We start from the raw sequence: 20,816 nt of genomic DNA on the forward strand, positions 1-20,816 counted from the left end.
CAATCGAGAGCATCCTGGCGGGCTGTATCACCGCCTGGTACGGCAACTGCTCCGCCTCAACCGTAAGGCTCTCCAGAGGGTAGTGAGGTCTGCACAACGCATCACCGGGGCAAACTACCTGCCCTCCAGGACACCTACACCACCCGATGTTACAGGAAGGCCATAAAGATCATCAAGGACATCAACCACCGAACCACTGCCTGTTCACCCCGCTATCATCCAGAAGGCGAGGTCAGTACAGGTGCATCAAAGCTGGGACTGAGAGACTGAAAAACAGCTTCTATCTCAAGGCTATCAGACTGTTAAACAGCCACCATTGAGTGGCTGCTGCCAACACACTGTCATTGACACTGACCCAACTCCAGCCACTTTAATAATGGGAATTGATGGGAAATGATGTAAATATATCACTAGCCACTTTAAACAATGCTACCTTATATAATGTTACTTACCCTACATTATTCATCTCATATGCATACGTATATACTGTACTCTACATCATCGACTGCATCCTTATGTAATACATGTATCACTAGCCACTTTAACTATGCCACTTTGTTTACTTTGTCTACATACTCATCTCATATGTATATACTGTACTCGATACCATCTACTGTATGCTGCTCTGTACCATCACTCACTCATATATCCTTATGTACATATTCTTTATCCCCTTACACTGTGTATAAGACAGTTGTTTTAGAATTGTTAGTTAGATTACTTGTTGGTTATCACTGCATTGTCGGAACTAGAAGCACAAGCATTTCGCTACACTCGCATTAACATCTGCTAACCATGTGTATGTGACAAATAAAATTTGATTTGATTTGATTTTAGCAGCAGAGACAGAAGAGGAAAATGTAGAGAGGAGGGAGTGAAAGGATGCCAGGTCCGCAGGGAGGCGAGTTTTCCTCCATTTCCGCTCGGCTGCCCGGAGCCCTGTTCTGTGAGCTCGCAATGAGTCGTCGAGCCACGGAGCAGGAGGGGAGGACCGAGCCGGCCTGGAGGATAGGGGACATAGAGAATCAAGGGTTGCAGAAAGGGAGGAGAGGAGGGTTGAGGAGGCAGAATCAGGAGATAGGTTGGAGAAGGTTTGAGCAGAGGGAAGAGATGATAGGATGGAAGAGGAGAGAGTAGCGGGGGAGAGAGAGCGAAGATTGGGACGGCGCGATACCATCCGAGTAGGGGCAGTGTGGGAAGTGTTGGATGAGAGCAAGAGGGAAAAGGATACAAGGTAGTGGTCGGAGACTTGGAGGGGAGTTGCAGTGAGGTTAGTGGAAGAACAGCATCTAGTAAAGATGAGGTCGAGTGTATTGCCTGCCTTGTGAGTAGAGGGGAAGGTGAGAGGGTGAGGTCAAAAGAGGAGAGGAGGGAAAGAAGGAGGCAGAGAGGAATGAGTCAAAGGTAGACGTGGGGAGGTTAAAGTCGCCCAGAACTGTGAGAGGTGAGCCGTCCTCAGGAAAGGAGCTTATCAAGGCATCAAGCTCATTGGTGAACTCTCCGAGGGAACCTGGAGGGCGATAAATGATAAGGATGTTAAGCTTGAAAGGGCTGGTAACTGTGACAGCATGGAATTCAAAGGAGGCGATAGACAGATGGGTAAGGGGAGAAAGAGAGAATGACCACTTGGGAGAGATGAGGATCCTGGTGCCACCACCCCGCTGACCAGAAGCTCTCGGGGTGTGCGAGAACACGGGGCGGACGAAGAGAGAGCAGTAGGAGTAGCGGTGTTATCTGTGGTGATCCATGTTTCCGTCAGTGCCAAGAAGTCGAGGGACTGGAGGGAGGCATAGGCTGAGATGAACTCTGCCTTGTTGGCCGCAGATCGGCAGTTCCAGAGGCTACCGGAGACCTGGAACTCCACGTGGGTCGTGCGCGCTGGGACCACCAGATTAGAATGGCCGCGGCCACGTGGTGTGGAGCGTTTGTATGGTCTGTGCAGAGAGGAGAGAACAGGGATAGACAGACACATAGTTGACAGGCTACAGAAGAGGCTACGCTAATGCAAAGGAGATTGGAATGACAAGTGGACTACACGTCTCGAATGTTCAGAAAGTTAAGCTTACGTAGCAGGAATCTTTTATTGACTAAAATAATTCAAATGATACAGTACTGCTGAAGTAGGCTAGCTGGCAGTGGCTGCGTTGTTGTTGTTCTATCTCTCTATAGTGCTGTTTCTTGTATTATGGTCTCTTGTTTCTTTAGAGGTTTCACTTTGTTGTCCTTTTTCTTTTCCTTTTTCTTCTGTCTTTATTTTGTCTTCCTTTCTTCTGTTAACTAGATATTTTTTGTTGTTATTCTTTGTAAGCTAGCTAGCTTCTTCCAGGAGAGTCCCTAGCAACTGCTTAGCAACAAGTAAACAATTCAGCTAGCAATTCAGCTAGCTAAGTTAACTGTACAATTTTATGAAAATAGTTACTTCTTCAAAAGCCTGTCTTTTTGGTTTGTTCTTTGTTTTGTCTTCTATTGAGTCTTGCAGTTTTCTCTTGATTTTTTCGATGTACTTCACTCTAAAAAACCATTTAAATCTCAATATATACAGGAGCTCATTTTTCAGCAGCTGCTGTATACATGAAGTCAGGGCTTGTCATGTCATATTATTATATTGTCATATTCAACATGAGTGCAGCCTATAGCCTACTGAAGGCATTTTCTTGCACTTGTTTGGTGAGGTAGGCCTTAATTATGGAGATGATCACATCACTGTATTTCAGGCTATGGAAAAGTCTACTACAATAATGAGTTATTACACTGAATTCATACTACAATCTCAAATATATGCATGCTGGCATGTCTGCAGCTTGAGAAAATGTGCCTGGCCTCCATGTAATATGCTTTGTGTCGGAGTTTGTCAACTATATAAAGGAGTGTGATATTTTGAACCAGTGACAGCCAGGACAGTTTGCCTTAGAATCCCCTCTCCTTTCCTAATAGAGTACCTTATGAGTAACAAATACAACCTCTTACAAAAGGAACTTGCTAGCTGTGCTTCTCGAGCTTGTTGTAATAAGAACAACTTGATTCCACAAACATGCGTGTCTTATATTTCACCTTGTGTTGTTAATAAAGGGATAGTTAATCCTAATTATAGTGGAGTACTAGTAATGATAGCTATCCCCTTCATAATCAGTAGTAACTCTGCCAGAGTCACTATCATGTGGCTATATGTGGCATCGGCAGTCTGCCTCAATGCTATTATCCAACCATAGGATTGACTATTATCCTGAGACCACAATTATACATGTCTCCTGTGCTGCCTCCCCTTTACATCCAATATGAGCACAGCCTGCCCAAAGTGCCAGACCCAGAGTCTTACATGAGCAGGTAAAAGAAGCCAATGCATTTATTCTCAGTTTTACAGTGCTCCCGGTGAGAGAGTGTTTTTATGTTTTGGTCAGGGTGGTGGTCTGCTTTAGATATGAAATTGTGTGTTATATTCTAGGTGACTATGGCAGTTCCTGGAGGGACAAAGGAAAAGCTCACTGACATTCCGCGCCATGTGTGGAAGGGCTTGCCCGATAGCATGAGACTAAGCTGCTCTGCTGTTGATCAAAGTCGCATTGGTGAGTTGAAAATGAGCTGCTTTGGGTTTGTTCTAACGTCACATCACTTTTCAGTTTTGTAGATAAGTGATCAATGATCATTTGTTGGTGGTAAAATTCCGCTAGCAGTGCACCGTACGATATGCAGTGAGCGGCTCTGTGGTTTCTGACTGTGGCATGAGTGTAGCTCATATAAGTGTAGCTCCTGATACTTAGGATCATTCAGTAACGACCAGTGATCACAAGGGAGAGGAAGAACTACATCTGGCAGTGGAAGCAGAGTACATTATGAAGGCTTTCAACTCAAGAAAAATAATCATCTCCAGCCTGTTCTGGCATGCCTCAGAGAATCGGCACACCTTAACACATTTTTAGAGTCTGAAAGCTTTGTATATTGCATGGTTAATTGTGAATGTTGTAGTGCATGTCCAATTCTGGCCAACTTGAAAAAATCTGCATTTGTAAGATGAATTTGATTTGGGATCGCTATCCCCCAATGGCAGGAAGTTGCCTAGGCAACATTTAGTAGGCAGTGGGGTTTTGGTTTGGGATTTTCCTCCACTCTTTTCCCCAGTTGTCTGGGCCTCGAGGCTGATCCCTAAAGGCAAGAGGTTCGGCCCGTTTGTAGGAGAGAGAAAAAAGATGTCCCAGGTGTCCAGCAATGTTTACATGTGGGAGGTGAGCAGCAGAGGATAGAGCAATAGCCTCAAAGATCTACAGTACCTTCACAGACATTTAGGTTGTAAACATCACAGGCACAGCACATCCTCCATATTATATATGCTGTTATCCGTTTTCATAACATTTTAAAGATTATCATCCAGATTACCAATCTGTCGTCTGTAGGTGTATTTTCCAGCCAGGGGCTGGATGTGTGTGGATGCTACAGACCCCATGAAAGGGAACTGGCTACGGTATGTAAACTGGGCATACTCCACTCAAGAACAGAACCTTTTCCCCATGGAGATCAACCGAGCCATTTACTACAAAGTGTTACGGGTAATTCAGACATGAAGTCTCACTGGTAAAATGTTATTCTCTAAACATTTGAGCATTAAAGCAGAGTGATGGTTTGCTATTTAGGCATGTGAATGCAAGAGTACTGGCTATTTAGCGTTCAATCTTCTCTGTGTAACAGTTGGGATAATGTGCCAATTTGTAGTACAAAGCATTTCTCATTCCTGGATCGAGGTACGTTTTCCCGAGCCATATCTCACGCTGGCTCCGCAGCGTCTTAATCTACACAGGGATTCTGTCCGACCCTAGTGCAGATGTAAGCAAGCGGTCAGATCTGCCGGCTAGTATGGGGGTTATTCTCATTGAAGCCAAATGAGAGAATTGTGGTAAACTTTTTAAAATAATTCATGCAAAATACAAATTTGTATTATGCTGTCTCTGCTATACTTGGGTATAATAAACCATTTATAAAGGAATTACATTTACAAAAAAATTTAAATACATAGTTTGCCATCTACAGCTACTGAATTGTCAGGATTTAACATTCTTGTTGGACTTGACAGGCACAACAAGAGCCCAAGTATTTCATCCTGTCTCTCAGCAATCCTGTCTCTGATTTGTTCCCATTCTCCTCTTTTCTTGTAACAGCCAATAGGACCCGGGGAAGAGTTGCTGGTGTGGTACAATGGGGAAGACAACCCTGAGATAACAGCTGCATTAGAGGAAGAAAGAGCCAGCAAGCTGAACAAGAAAAATTCACCCAAGGCAAAGCGAGGTAAGGCGTACACCCCTAAAATTCTAATTTCTCTATTACATTTTGCAGTACATATTTGCCAAGCTCTTCGATACGATAGCTGGCAGTGGGTGGCAGAAGTCGAAGGAAATTGTCCTTACGCCCATTCGAAGTTGAATTCTTGATAGCATGCTAGCTAGCTTAGCTAACAGTACAGTGAGGTGTAACTAACTAGATGCAGTAATTTTCCTTTCCAAACTTTCTATCTCAAATGTAGTTTTATGTTACTGTTAATTCATAAAGGTTGATTGCAGCTAAATTGGTAGCTATTATGTAACAACACAGACAGCACGATACTGTCAACATTGGCTTGTCGGATAAATAAGTTAGCTAGCTAACGTAAACGTCACCACGAACCAGCCACCGAGTTTTCTGGGATGTGACCTTTCCAGACTAGCAACTTATTTGCGAGCCACGTTATTTGACCCGTTGATCCATTCGCTACTTACCTATATTTAAGAGGTATCCAATTAGCTAGTTATGTTACAGGACTTGCAGGTTAGGGATTGCATAGTCTGATCGGTTTGTTTCACTCTGCTGTCAATTCAGCTCGGGTAGCTAGCTCGCGAGCTAACAGGCTAGGTCAAGCACGGGCGTGCTAGACTGCAAAGTGCTGGTTTTTGTGTTCAGAAAATAACTGATAAACAGTTGCCGTTGTGGTAAAGGGATGGTAGATTACTCGAGGTATGTGTCATACATGTGCTGTAAACCCTTAGCTACATCTAGTTAGCTACCTGGGTACGTTTATCAGTTTTGTCTGTGCCATCGCTGGGAATATGCCTGCCCTGAAATGAAAACCCTTTAATAATTTTCGACGTAACAAATACGATTTAGCTGAACGGTATAGGTTTCTTATACTTTGACAAATTTGAAATGTTCATGTTTCCCAGGTAAGTGAGCTCCATTTTCATTTGGCATCGGGACTGTAGCTACTAGCTAGCTAGTCAGCCAAAGTCAATGCAAAGTTGAGGTAATGTAGTGCTGCAGACTAGGCCCAGGATGCATGTAGTTGCACAAGTTCTGTAGTCCCACCCTTCCTTTCTCAACAATACCAAATCTTAAAATCGAGTTGCATTTTGCATAATAATTACCTGCTAGAATGAAATTCATACTTTTTTTCTCTCTCTCTTTGAAATTGACCTCGTGTTTTCCTTTCAATATGAATGACTGTCTATGATTGTCAAGTTTGGTGTAGGCCTATCTATGCATTCAACCCCGGTCTGTTTTTAATTTGCACTGATTTATTGACTGAATAGTGATCGGGAGACGCATAGGGCGGTGCACAATTGGCCCAGCGTCGTCTGTGTGAGGGGAGGGTTTGTCCCGGGTAAGCCGTTATTTTAAAATAAGAATGTGTTCTTGCCTAGTTATAGGTTAACTAAATAGTCACGTTCACACCAATGCCCAGGGCTAAAATAGCTTTTATCCCAGGGCAAAACTGAAACCACACGGATTACGTTAATTTGCGTGCGAGTAGAGCGTCAATTCACATGCACTATGTAGTTTATGCCAATTACATTGTCATGAAAAGCCATAATAAACAGTTCTATTTATGTTTGCTATGTAGCCCTTGTGAATTGTGTTCATTTTGACTCACATTATGTCCTACGGGAGCCACCGTACCTGCCTCCTGTTATGTTGGATCACGAACAGGAGCGTTGTAACGTTAGTTAATACACCCTAGCAGTTTTTAAAGAATGTAGCTAGTCTGGTTATTTATACATAACAGTATTCTCTCTTGGAGTTCGAGTGTCCCAGTCGTAGCCTGCCTAGGCTATATGTCTGTGCTTGGCATCAACAAAGGTAGGCATAAAGTTATTGCTTTCAAATATGTATTATTGTCACTGGAGGCTAAACTTAACACAAAATAGACACTTTCTAACTAACTTATACATGTCACAATTCCAGACGTAACAATGCACAAACGGTCTTTTGTGGCGTTTTATATGCTCGCTGTACCGGAATTGCTTCACGTAAATGCGGGGGGGATAGACTTGCGTTCTAATGTGAAGTGCATGACGGCATTAACGCTCGCGGCCTGTCTGTTTTCTCTCATTCACTACGGTGCATTCTAATTCCAGCGTTTTCACACTCATAAAAAAGTGGTCTTGCTGGCCCTGCTCCAGAGCAGGGTGGCACTGACTTTGCAGGGCTAGTCAATCAGTGTTCCATTGTCTCCTAATTTGAATATTTTACTCCAGAAAAGTGACGGTTGGTTTCAGGCAACTCTGTTTGTGTGCACACAGGCTTAGCTTGCCCACGACCAGTTTTTGCCTGGGACTAAGGATAGCCAGGGGCTAAGAACATTGCCATGTTAAAAGGCCTATTGAGTACTATCAGTGAGTTGTGTTAAAGTCTCAACATTCAGAATTGTCTGTTAAGAAAGCCTACTTGTCATTTATCTGCAATCCCTCTTTGACAAATCATGTAAATATCTGCATCAAATTTCCAACAAGTGGGAACTATCTATACACCATATAATCTTTCAATGTAAGTAAATTAACTTCTGGGGAAAAACTAAATGCTAGCACAATTTCAATGCTTGTTTTCAAGCACTCAAACTTGTTTATTTTGCTGACTTGAAACCAATTTGAGGGGCACAGGTGACTGAGCTGCAACATGTGCTTCTGTGGCATGAATCAGGCTTTGTAGGCCAGGCCAGATGACCTTATTGTCACAGCAACTCCAGTGATGACTGGATGCTAGCCCAGTCTCTTGAGGCTGGCTGATATCAACTCAAAATGGTCTCCTGCCGAGGGACATAACCACTACATTGATCAGCCATTCCAAAAATATCCATGTCTCTTCGCATGACAGTTTGTTCATTATGTAGCTTAGTGTTTAATATGACTTGAAAAATTCTGAATGAAGGCATCATAGCTGTGGAAATTAATTTAGGCCAGAAGTTGTATTTGACCGTGTTGGATGTTAGCCTGACTTTTAATCCTGCAGCTGTTTAGAAGAAGGGGAAAAACATTCTGTATGGTAATGTCGAAAGACAATTGATGACATAAGCACATGTGGTACTTGGCCTACATTGTTTAAGATCCTGTTCAGCAGTCATACAGTATATTGCTTTGCTTTGTGTTAGACAAATATAATATTATGAGTTTGAAATTCCATGTAGTTTTAAGTGCCAACCAATACACAGCACAGTTGTGAGTTGAGGTGTGAATTAGTACACTTTCCCCACTAGATGTTCACTTCTCTGAACATCTTTCTGATAGTGCATTTACTTATGTAGAAGTAGTCCAATGTCAACATTTTAAAGAAACTTCATTCCACATCTTACCAGTATTGCTTTGGTGTGAATTTTTTTATTTGAGTTTGGCTAATGTTTGTTGGTTGATGTGTGCTTTTTATCTTAGCCAGAAAACTGTTGGAAAGAGCCAGACAGGCTTGTTTGGGTGGATTCCGTGGGCCCAAACAAACAGGCGGAACCAAACCTATTGTCACAGAGATGTGGGATACAGAGGAAGGTAAGTTGCCCCATTTTATAATAGATATTTGTAATTTGGGAAGTCTGTTCAGGTGTAGCTAGTTAAGTCATGTTATTCATGTATTTCAACCATTTCAGCTGGGTTTCCCCCTTTAAATTCTCAGAATATTTTTTTACGTTGAAATTAAATGTTACTTTTTAAATTCTGTTGCTCTGCGGTTTTAGGTCCAAATGAGGAGGACGAGAGACCCTCTCCTTCTCCAGGGCCTTCACAGGGGACTCGGGAGAGCTCCACCATGGGGAGTAACAGCCTCTCTCAAGCCCAGTTCATCTCAGCAGCAATGAGAGAGAAAGATGAGGAGGGTGATGAGGAAGACCCAAGGGATCTGCAGCAGCGGCCGTCGCAGAGTGCTCGGTCTGCTACTGAAGCTGAGTCGGAGGATAGGTGTGAGCAGCCTGATCTGCCACTAAGCCATAGCAGCCCAGGTGAGGTGGGGCCTGGGAGCCTTCAGACTGCCTCATTCCTACCAAGGCCTGAACCAGAGGCTGACCCATACCTCGACCCTGACCTTGAAGGTGACCCCCACGGAGAGGAGTCCCATCCCTGCCAGCACTGCGAGCGCCATTTCTCCACCAAACAGGGCTTGGAGCGCCACACCCACATCCATGCCACTGCAAACCAGCAAACACATACGTTCAAATGCCGTTACTGTGGCAAGTCCTTTGGCTCGCAGGTGGGACGTCGGCGGCACGAGCGGAGGCATGAGAACGGGCCAAAAAACAAAGGCCAAAGGCCTGGCTCACTGGCTGGGACTGCTACTTTACTCAGTCCTCTGGGGCAGGCTGACTGTTCCAGCCCAGACTGTGCCACTGTCTCTGGCCACTATGTTGTCATGGGGTCCCCGCTCCCTGGAGGACTTATGCAGAGCCCTCAGCTTGTGAGGAAGGACCCTGCGGCTGAGAGTGACCAGCCCTTTATCGTGGATGAGAATGGAGAGACAAAAGAGCTTCATCCTTGCAAGTACTGTAATAAAGCTTTCGGCACTCACACTAACATGCGCAGACACCAACGCAGAATCCACGAGCGCCACTTACTGCCCAAGGGTGTGCGCAGGAAAGGCATGCTGCTGCAGGAGAGCCCGCAACAGCAGCAGCAGCGTCTGCCTGAGCAGTCCCCCAGTGCCAGCCCACCCCCTGTCTATGTGCCCAGTGCAGACACTGAGGATGAGGGGGACCGAGAGGAGTACATGGTCGACATATCCAATAATATCTCGGAGAACCTCAGCCTGTACATCGACGGCAAGATCCTGTCCACTAGTTCAGTCAGCGGCTGTGAGGTGATCGAAGTGGACTCCAGTTCTGCAGCACTGTTTGGTCTCGATGCAGTGGTCATCAGCCCCAATCAGATCAGTCAGGCTTTCAAAGTGGACACCAGGACCTGTGCTGTGAAGCAGGTCTCCAACCTCGGCCAGCCCACGACGAAAAGGAGAACGTCGACACCCCCGCTCATGCCCAGTCTTAAAATGGAGTCTGAAAATGGGTCCTCCTCTGCCTCTTCCTCCTCCACGTCTTCCTCATCTACCTTGTTGGTGGAAAGTCTCTTCCCTCAGTCCTCAGACTCATTAGCATTTCAAAAGGAGAAAACTATCTATCTGTCTCCTAAGCTCAAACAGCTCCTCCAGACTCAGACAGACGGTCAGAAACCCACCATCGCCCTGATAGCAGACAGCCACAGATTAGCTCCCCCTCTCTCCGTTACGTCTCTGCCTGCAGCCTCAGGCAGGTTTAAGAGAAGAACGGCTTCCCCTCCCTCGTCTCCACAGCTCAGCCCTGCGCTGAAAGCAGATGGCTGTAAGAGCGAGGCAGGGGTCTCGTCGTACACCCTCAAGGTGCCAAAGCTGGAGAGCCTGGGCATTTCCTCTGCCTGGAGTCTGTCCAGCAAAGAGGAGAGGAACACCATGAGTCCCAGCGGGAAGGACGGGTGCAGCTGGTCTGCCTCTCGGACCGGAGGGAACTCGTGTAATCAGCAGCCCTTGGACCTTTCCAGTGGCATCAGTAAATGGAGTGATGGCTTCAACAAGACGCCCAGGGAGGAAGTGCTGGATTTAAGCATGAGTCGGAAGAGTACAGCGGAGCCAGAGTCCAAGGGAAGTCCAGCTCCGACACAGCCCCACACCAAGAAGAAGAAGCCCAATACCAGTATGCTAGAGAAGGTGTTGATGAATGAGTACGCTGGCTTAAACCCAGCAGGAGAGGAGGGCTCTTGTGCCTTGGGAAGCCCAGATTCTCAGTATACTGCAAGCAGTGGTACAGGCACAGCTTCTCACAGTCCCTCTTCCAATATGCCCTTTGAATCAGCCGATCCCTCTCCCCCCTCTCTAACCCCTGTCACTATGAATCCCTCCTCCCCCTGCGTCTCCAGCCTGACCTCTCCAACTCCACCTCCCCCTGTCCTACCCTCTATGCCCTCATCAGACTGCCCCACTTCCAGCTCTCTCCCTGTCCTCTCCCCTAAAATGTCCCCAGATCCATTGACCATTGTGAGGACGAGCCAGTTTGTGTATCTAACTCTACTACAGCAGAGACAATATTAGCTGCGGTAAGTAACAGTTATGGAGATGTCACTAAGCCAGTAGACCCCACCCACAATACAGATCCCGTTATCGGGAAAGCTTTATCAAACCCCTCTACAGAGTCCCCCTCAGTATCTGATGCTGTCCCTGTGAGTCTGTCCTCAGCACAATCTAAACCTGCTAGGAGTGGGAACCACATTTTCTTAGATATCCAAATTAACCCAGACCTGGAACCGATTATTACTGAGGGACAGGGGAAATCCCAATGCTCTGAACTCCCTGTTTTATCACCCGTAACAGAATACCCCCTCACTGCCTCATCGACCTCTCCTGTTGGAATATCAGATGTCCCAGCTCCGTCAGTGGTCTCCCCAGCATCACTCTCTAGCACTGTGATTAAAGAGGAGGTCCAGCACATGGATCAGCTGGCTGATTTAGGCCTTCCTCCTGGTGCCACAGGGTCTTCACCTCCATCTGCCGCTGCTGCTGAAAAGCCCTCTGAAGAGGTGGTGGAGGAGGAGGGATTGGAGCCAGACCCCTTCAGTAAGAGCTTTGTGTGTAACGTGTGTGAGGATCCCTTCCGCTCCATCAAAGAGCTCAGTCGGCACATCGTGGAGCACGCGGCTGAGTGGCCCTACAGGTGTGAGTTCTGTGTGCAGCTGTTTGGGAATGCCCCGGCCCTGCTGGAGCACCGTACAGCCCTCCATGGTGTGGGACGCATCTTTGTCTGCTCCTTCTGCTCCAAGGAGTTCGCCTTCCTCTGCAACCTCCAGCAGCACCACAAAGACCTGCATCCCAGCCAGCCGTGCACACACGCAGCGGTGGAGAGTGGCAAGCTGAGGCCACAGAACTACACAGACCCAGCCAGGGCCAAAGAGGAGAGTAACCTCTCAACCACAGGGCCTGAGTCCTCTGCTGAAGCTGCCTCCTCCCAGGGGGTCTCTGATGTGAAGAAAGAGCAGCCTGATACTAACGGGAAGCATGAGGAGGCTGGACCAGAGGACCCAACTGAAGAGCTCTATACTACAATAAAGATCATGGCTTCTGAAGGAGGCAAGCCTAAAGGCCCAGACGTTCGCCTGGGCATTAATCAACACTACCCCAGTTTCAAGCCACCCCCCTTCCCCTACCACAACCGCACGGCTGCAGACTCAGTGGCCTCGGCCACCAACTTCACTACCCACAACATCCCCCAGACATTCAGCACTGCCATCCGATGCACCAAATGCGGCAAGAGCTTTGATAACATGCCCGAGCTGCACAAGCACATACTAGCCTGTGCCAACGCCAGTGATAAGAGGCGGTACACTCCCAAGAAGAACCCCATCCCTCTCAGACAGATAGTGAAGCCTCAGAACGGAGCTCTGTCACCTGCCTCTGCTGCCAACGCAGGGCACAACGCCTTCCGCAGAATGGGCCAACCCAAGAGGCTGAACTTCAACCAAGAACCGCTTGGCAAAACCAAGATGAGTTCCCTCAGTAAGAAGAAGAACCAGCTGGTTCAGAAGGCCATCACTCAGAGGAATAAGACTGCTGCTACTGCTAAGGCCCCTAGCCAGGTTAAAGAGGAGGAGCCGCAGGGGGTCCATGTGTGCCCTCACTGCAGTCGGGAGTTCACTTACCCGGCCAGTCTCAGTAAACATATAGCAGTCAGCTGTCCCATGAAGCCTGTCTCGAAAAAGGCCAAAAAGGGAGCAGCAGCAGAAGAGGCAACACCAGCTGTAGATAAAAACATGAGCCTTCGAAGGAGAACCACAGACTCTGAGATCCAGCAGCCAGAGACTGCTGAGCCGGTGCCCAAAACCCTGGGCAAAACACGCGCTCGCACTTCTGGACCCGGCTCTGCGGAGGCTGAGACCACACCGCGGCCAGGTAAAGGAAAGACTGCTGTCACACAGGTGCGTACGAAGAGGCCAGCCTCTTTCCCTGCTGCCACAGTTTCTCTCAACATGAAAAGTAAAAAAGGCAAAGTTCAATCATTACCCCCCACCCCGTTGCCCTCCGAGACTCCCAGTAACTCTGCACCACTGCCAGCAACCCAGACAAAGCAACGCACGGGCAAGGAAATGCTGCCTAAGAAGGTAGCAGAGGTGAAATTGCCCCTACAGAAGCCGTCTCAGGTGCCGCCTAAGAAAGAAGGGGAACGGTTCTCTCTGAGAGCGAGGGAGCGAGCTGGTGGGCCGGTGACCCGGAGCCTACAGATGGCCAACAATGTAGCTCCTGTGGAGGTGAAAACAGAGGACCTCTCCAGCCAGGGGCCTAAAGAGACCCAGGTAATGTTACTTTCAAACGGTGTCCAGTCTCAGCCTATGTTCATGCCAAGTTACTACTCACTTTTAAATAATCCTTTACACAATATTCTGTCTTGATGCGTTGTCTCATCTTCTAGGAGTCCTTGCTGAAATGAGCCAGGTAAAGCCATGTCGATCTGAGGAGAAAGAAGTCCCTGGCTAGGAGGGTGTTGCTGTGCTGGCTCACCTCGGAGGAGATCCTCTGGCCTTTCCAAGGTTCTGACGGACAGGAGGATCTGGAGGTGGGCTGGCTCAGTTACAGGACATCATGGACTCTGCTCTCTACACATCACATGCTGTGTTGGCTGAACAGGAGGGATGCCTTTCTCTCCATCACTCACTGTGAAATGAGCCTGAGACTTTTAAACACAAAAAAGAAACGATTAACAGACTGTAAATTAATATATACAGTCTGTCATATATTTTCAGTCATAACTTGACCCATAACATTGACATTGGGGTTCCGTTACGGTTAAAAGCTGATATATTGCAAATGGCAATCATTTATATCAGTTCACAAAACTGGTCTGGTGTTTCTTTCGCTGTGTTTTTGGTTTACTTGTTTGGTTGTTGAGATGTTGGAGGATTCAACAGTCTTTTAATGCATGTGCTGATTATCCAGTAGAACTAGTCAGAACCCTGTCCCTCGCCTGTGTCCCATGTTAAGTCTTGCACCTACTTTAATTAATACAAATAATTTGCAAATTAATATGTACATTTGATTTCATGTAATACTCCATTGAGAATACATTGTAGAATATCTCTTATGCATTTATTTTTTGTTTATTTGGGAAGCTAGGATTAAACCGCTGTTTTCAACTGTAGAAGTGGGTTGTCTGAAAGGTTGGCTGAAAAGAGTGTGTGCAAATGTGTTGTGTGGCAGGCATGTGCTGTATGTGTTGTGTGGCAGGCATGTGCTGTATGTGTTGTGTGGCAGGCATGTGCTGTATGTGTTGTGTGGCAGGCATGTGCTGTATGTGTTGTGTGGCAGGCATGTGCTGTATGTGTTGTGTGGCAGGCATGTGCTGTATGTGTTGTCTGACAACAGTTGACCCCTTCATCTCAAAGTTGAGACGTGTGTTGTCTCTGGTATGTTTTGTCTTCATGTTGCTTATCAGAGCAGTACCAGCAGGGAAACCTGCCACAACTAGAACAATGCCACTTAACACCGTTAGTTCCCAGAGAAGGGATAGGGAAGATGAGATTTGCTCTTCACGTTGAAAATGTGAGTGGCTAAGGAACACTGCCGCTTATCCAGTTGATTGACATTGTGGATTTCAGAGGCTCACATGTTGATGTGTTATAAGTAGCCCCCTCTTGTCTGAAAGCACTTCAAGAAGAAAATCTGCCAAACTGTTTTGATTAGATCAGTATGAATCCTTAAAGGACCAATGCAGTCAAACATGATTTTCTGTATTTTCTAGATATTTCCTCGCTGGGGTTGGAATACTACTGTGACAATTATGATGCTCTTTTAATGTAAGAGCTGTTTGAAAATACTCACCCAGACCACTCCCAGTCCTAGCAAAAATCTTGAGAAATTGCTCTTTTCAATTTTTATTGAAATTAATCACAGTAAGGTACTTAATTGTTACCCTGAAATGATTTGATATTGAGGTAAAAAAATGACTGCATTTGGACCTTTCAGTTATTTGGTTTTAAATGTGAAGAATGAGATTTAGACATTTCTATTGCACATGACTGAAACGGAGTTGCCTCAGAAAAATAATTTAAATGTAGTCATTGGAATATTTCCCTGTAACATTTTCCTGATTAAAGACTCCCTATAGATTTGCATTTTTCTTTTCTTTACGAAACGGTCCCGAGACTTAAATTCACCTGATTACATCATAATGATGAAATCATCTGAAATATGTAGCAGCAATGATCTTATTGAGGATTGTCAAAAAAGTTAAAAGGTGATGATGTTCGGAAGTAATTTCAAAGGTTTGTAAATTGGAATCATGTCTGGAGATGTGAACAGCTGGAGATTAGTAGCCACTGTGTTCCAGTAATAAGGACGGCCTGGAAAATTGCTTCAGTTCTAATGTTCCTTTCCTTGCAGTGGCAAACATGCCACGGTCATAGATTGTAGGTTATTTCTGTACCTAAAGTTGTGTGGTTGTAGAGGTAGCGTATCTTTAATGTGATCTATACTGAACAAAAATATAAACACAACATTTAAAGTGTTGGTCACATTTTTCATAAGCTAAAATTAAAGATCCCAGAAATGTTCCATGCGCACAAAAAGCTTATCTCAAATTTGGTGCACAAATTTGGTTACATCCCTGTTAGTGAGTATTTCTCCTTTTCCAAGATAGCCTGTCCACTTGACACGTGTGGCATCTCAAGAAGCTGATTAAACAGCATCATTACACAGGTACACCTTGTGCTGGGGACGATAAGCAGCCACTCTAAAATGTGCAGTTTTGTCACACAACACAATGCCATGGATGTCTCAAGTTTTGAGGGAGCTTGCAATTGGTATGTTGACTGCAGGAATGTCCACCAGAGCTGTTGCCAGAGAATTTGTTAATTTCTCTACCATAAGCCGCATCCAATGTTTGGAGAATTGGGTAGTACATCCAACCTACCTCACAACCGCAGACCATGCGTAACCACGCCAGCCCAGGACTTTCACATCTGTCTTCTTCACCCTTTGGCATCATCTGAAGAGGGGGAGGGGCGATGCTGAGGAGTATTTCTGTCTGTAATAAAGCTCTTTTGTGGGGAACAACTCATTCTGATGGTCTGTGCCTGGCTCCCCAGTGGGAGGACCTGGCTCCCCAGTGGGTGGGCCTATGCCGTTCCATGCCCACCCATGGCTGCCCCCCTGCCCAGTTGTGAAATTCATAGATTATGGCCTAATTCATTCATTTAAATTGACTGACTTCCTTCTTTGAACTGTAACTCAGTAAAATCTTGAAATTGTTGCATTTATATTTTTAGTATACATGCAGGTCTGTAACAAATGATGACATACTTGGACATATTATTCTACTTTGATTATGATTTGTTCCTATCTACACCATAACGTGCTATATAGAGTGATTCTCCCGTCTGTCTCCGTGTACAATGCTCACCCTATGAGGAGAGGGAGTATGACTTAAGTGCTTTTTGCATATTTGGGTGGAAAAGCTAATTTAACCATTTATTATATATCTAATATATGATATTTCCGTTTGACATTTTCATCTTATATGTTTGCCTTCCTGCATCAATATTCTTGAGGATTCTCTTGAGTTAAATTAATGGAGAATCTTCTAATATACCCTGAGTGGACAAAACATTAGGAACAACTCACTAATATTGAGTTGCAACCCCTTTTCCCTCAAAACAGCCTCAATTCATCAGGGGCATGGATTCTACAAGGTGTCAAGCATTCCACAGGGATGCTGGCCCATGTTGACTCCAATGCTTCCCACAGTTGTGTCAAGTTAGCTGGATGTCCTTTGGGTGGTGGACCATTATTGATACACAAGGGAGACTGTTGAGCATGAAAAACCCAGCAGTGTTGCAGTGTTTGACAATCAAACTGAAATGCCTGGCACCTAATAACATACCCGTTCAAAGGCATTTACATCTTTTGTGTTGCCCATTCACCCTCTGAATAACACATACACAATCCATTTCTCAATTGTCGAGGCTAAAAAATCATTTAACCTGTCTCCTCCTCTTCATCTACACTGATTGAAGTGGATTTAACAAGTAAAATCAATAAGGGATTATAGCTTTCACCTGGTCAGCAAATGCCATGGAAAGAGCAGGTGTTCCTAATGTTTTGAACACTCAGTGTATGGTTGAAGATTAATGAACAAAGAAAAATATACCTGTTGACCTCATTATGTAAAACATATTGTTCTAATTTACATATTACATTATTTTTCAATTTGGCGTCTGTGTACGCTGCCATGTATGATTTCATGTTTTTGGTTAGGTCCTTTTTAGTTGTGATTCCATTGCAGAGTCATCGTACTGTACATTCAGGCATCTGTTTTGGCAAGGTGAGCTCATCTTGATCACCTGGTCCAAGTTTTTTTTATGGCTATTGGATAGAATTAAATGCATAGAAAGAAAATCTAAACAACAGGATTCCACATGAAAGTAAATTATTTGTCAGTTCTATTCATTCTATTTCTAATGCATTTCATCCTTTCCGATAGGTGAAATCCAGATCATTTATGAAAACTGGGCCATGGTGGTGAGTATTGAGTCCTATTTGGGATGCACAGAGATTTATCCATCAGTCACTATGCACAGTCTGATTGCAATGTAGTTGATTTCATAAACGCATACTGATTATGTATAGGTTAGACTACAGAATGACAAGCGCATTGATGACAATGTACTTGAGTATAATGGGAGAGAGGTCATCCCAAGGGAAATGTGTCCTCAGAACGTGACTGACTGAATGTCTTTCATCTGACCTGTTAACTTTACCTGCAATATGACAGACAGGGACTCCAATCCTGTATCCTGCATTGTCTTCTCGACATGCCAAAGAATAGATATTCATTTCTTATTTAAAAAATAAAAGTCTGAAGCATGATCAGCCCCCCATAGATTAATTATCTTGCTGTGATGCTGCGGCTCTAGTCAATCATCATGATTTATTTTTTCCTGTAGAGCCAGAATACTACCTGAGGAATAGCTGCTGGAATCGGGCTGTGCTCAGAATGCCAAAAGCACCGTTTTTTAATTAATTTCCTAGTCTACACTTGACAGAGTACATACAGTAATGTGATATTCTGGGTGGTCGATGAAGCTATCCTATATTGGCATTGGCAAGTTTCTGCCAAACTGAAAGGCTCTCTTCTTTTCGAAAGCTGAGACAGATACTATAATCAAGGCTTATTAAAGTGATTTTACTTTCCCCTAAGTATACACTGAGTGTAAAACCCCCCATTTCCCTCAAGGACTCTACAAGGTGTCAAAAGCGTTCCACAGGGATGCTGGCATTTTTGAAACACGGAACTGTCGAGTGAAAAACCCAGCAATGTTGCAGTTCTTGACACAAACTGGTGCGGTGCGCCTGACACCAACTACCATACCCTGTTCAAATGCACTTAAATATTTTGTCTTGCCCATTCACCCTCTGAATGGTACAAAATACGCAATCCATGTCTCAAGGCTTAAAAATAATGATTTAATCAATATCCTTCCCTTCATCTATACTGATTGAAATGGATTTAACAAGTGACATCAATAAGGGATCATAGCTTTCACCTGGATTCATCTGGTCAGTCTATGTCATGGAAAGAACAGGTGGCCTTAATGTTTTTTTTACACTCAGTGTATATACAGTATATACTGTACTTCGGGAAAAGTAATATAACTTTTGATACACCTTGATTATATTATCTGAAAATATAATATAGACCAGGGATCATCAACTAAATTCAGTGCTGGACAATTTTTAGTGGAGTGGATGGTCGGGGGTCCGGAACACAATTTGAAATCATTTGTAGACTGTAAACTAACTGCATGAAGGCCAAACTGATATAATATTAGAATAAAACATAAATCTTGCTTCCATTTGTTTATGATCACGTGTCTCTATTATTTGTTGAAATACTTGGGAACAGAGTTCCGAAATTAAAATAACTTGAAGCTGATTTCTTGGTGTTTTTACACCCAACAATGAACATGTAACCATTTAAAATGTTTTATTATATTTTTTTGCTCAGTGAACTTGAGGGGGTCAAATAAAACCGCTGCCAGTTGTGGAACCCTGATATAGACTGTCGGAGGACCATGTCTGGGGCTGTGATCTGGGTGTATTTTGAGAGCAGTGCACTGTGAGTCATCACAGTGTGGGTGATACCTTGCAAAAAGACTGTTCTGTGAAAAACAATAGAGCCTTTACACTCCAGTCGGCCTCAAGGACAACAACACCCATGATGCAAATTAGTCCTAAATCACTCACTTACCGGTACACAAATTGCCCCAGATTCACTGTAATGTGTGTACTTTAAACTTAGGAGCACTGCATACAAATTGCATCAGGTATTATCTGATAGTGGAATCGCTATCTTTGTTCCAATACAGCCTGACCAGGACAGAAAGTGACCTAATCAGAAAGTCTGGTTGATGGCCAGGACATAGTGACCTTGAGACGTCTGAGGCTGGTGCTAAAACATAAACACAACATCAATTTTAAACAGAGGTCAAATAGTTTTGACTACTAAGGTAAAAGCTTTAACGTACAATATTAATGTTAACCATATGCTATGAAATTACACAATATTTAGAAAACCTGTGCTTCAAATACCAATTGTACTGTACAGTGTATTCAAAAAGTATTCAGACCCCTTGACTTTTCCACATTTTATTACTTTACAGCCTTATTCTCAAATGGATTAAAATGTTTTTTTCCCCTGATCAATCTACACACAATACCCCAAAAACTGTTTTTATAACTTTTTGCACATAAAACAAATAAATGTACACAAGTATTCAGACCCTTTACTCAGTACTTTGTTGACGCACCTTTGGCAGCGATTACAGCCTTGGGTCTTCTTGAGTATGACGCTGCAAGCTTGGCAAACCTGTATTTGGGGAGTTTCTCCCATTCTTCTCTGCAGATCCTCAAGCTCTGTCAGGTTGGATGGGGAGCGTCGCTGCACAGCTATTTTCAGGTCTCTCCAGAGATGTTTGATTGGGTTCAAGTCCGGGCTCAGGCTGGGCCACTCAAGGACATTCAGAGACTTGTCCCAAAGCCATTTCTGCGTTGTCTTGGCTGTGTGCTTAGGGTCGTTGTGCTGTCGGAAGGTGAACCTTCACCCCAGTCTGAGGTCCTGAGCAGGTTTTCATCAAGGATCGATCTGTACTTTGCTCCGTTCATCTTTCCTTCGACCCTGACTAGTCTTCCTGTCCCTGCATCTGAAAAACATCCCCACACCATGATGCTGCCACCACCATGCTTCACCTTAGGGATAGTGCAAGGTTTCCTCCATACGTGACGCTTGGCATTCAGGCCAAAGAGTTCAATCTTGGTTTCATCAGACCAGAGAATCTTGTTTCTCATGGTCTGAGAGTCTTTAGGTGCCTATTGGCAAGATCCAAGCTGGCTATCATGTGCCTTTTACCATAAAGGCCTGATTGGTGAAGTGCTGCAGAGATGGTTGTCCTTCTGGAAGTTTCTCCCATCTCCACAGAGGAACTCTGGAGCTCTGTCAGAGTGACCATCAGGTTCTTGGTCACCTCCCTGACCAAGGCCCT

General features: G+C 44.7%; 1 protein-coding gene across 1 annotated transcript; it reads left to right on the forward strand.

Moving 5' to 3' along the window:
• The first annotated feature begins 3,433 nt into the window (after positions 1–3,433).
• LOC115117565 (PR domain zinc finger protein 2-like) lies at positions 3,434–15,390 on the forward strand. The gene is given in 8 exon segments (XM_029646040.2): positions 3,434–3,563; positions 4,117–4,220; positions 4,389–4,541; positions 5,148–5,274; positions 8,661–8,771; positions 8,957–11,248; positions 11,251–13,577; positions 13,694–15,390. Coding segments are annotated over 8 exon segments (5,247 nt in total). The 5' UTR covers positions 3,434–3,448; the 3' UTR covers positions 13,712–15,390.
• Positions 15,391–20,816: the final 5,426 nt, after the last annotated feature.

This window comes from Oncorhynchus nerka, linkage group LG15 (genome assembly GCF_034236695.1).
Source record: "Oncorhynchus nerka isolate Pitt River linkage group LG15, Oner_Uvic_2.0, whole genome shotgun sequence".
Classification (NCBI taxonomy): Eukaryota; Metazoa; Chordata; class Actinopteri; order Salmoniformes; family Salmonidae; genus Oncorhynchus; species Oncorhynchus nerka.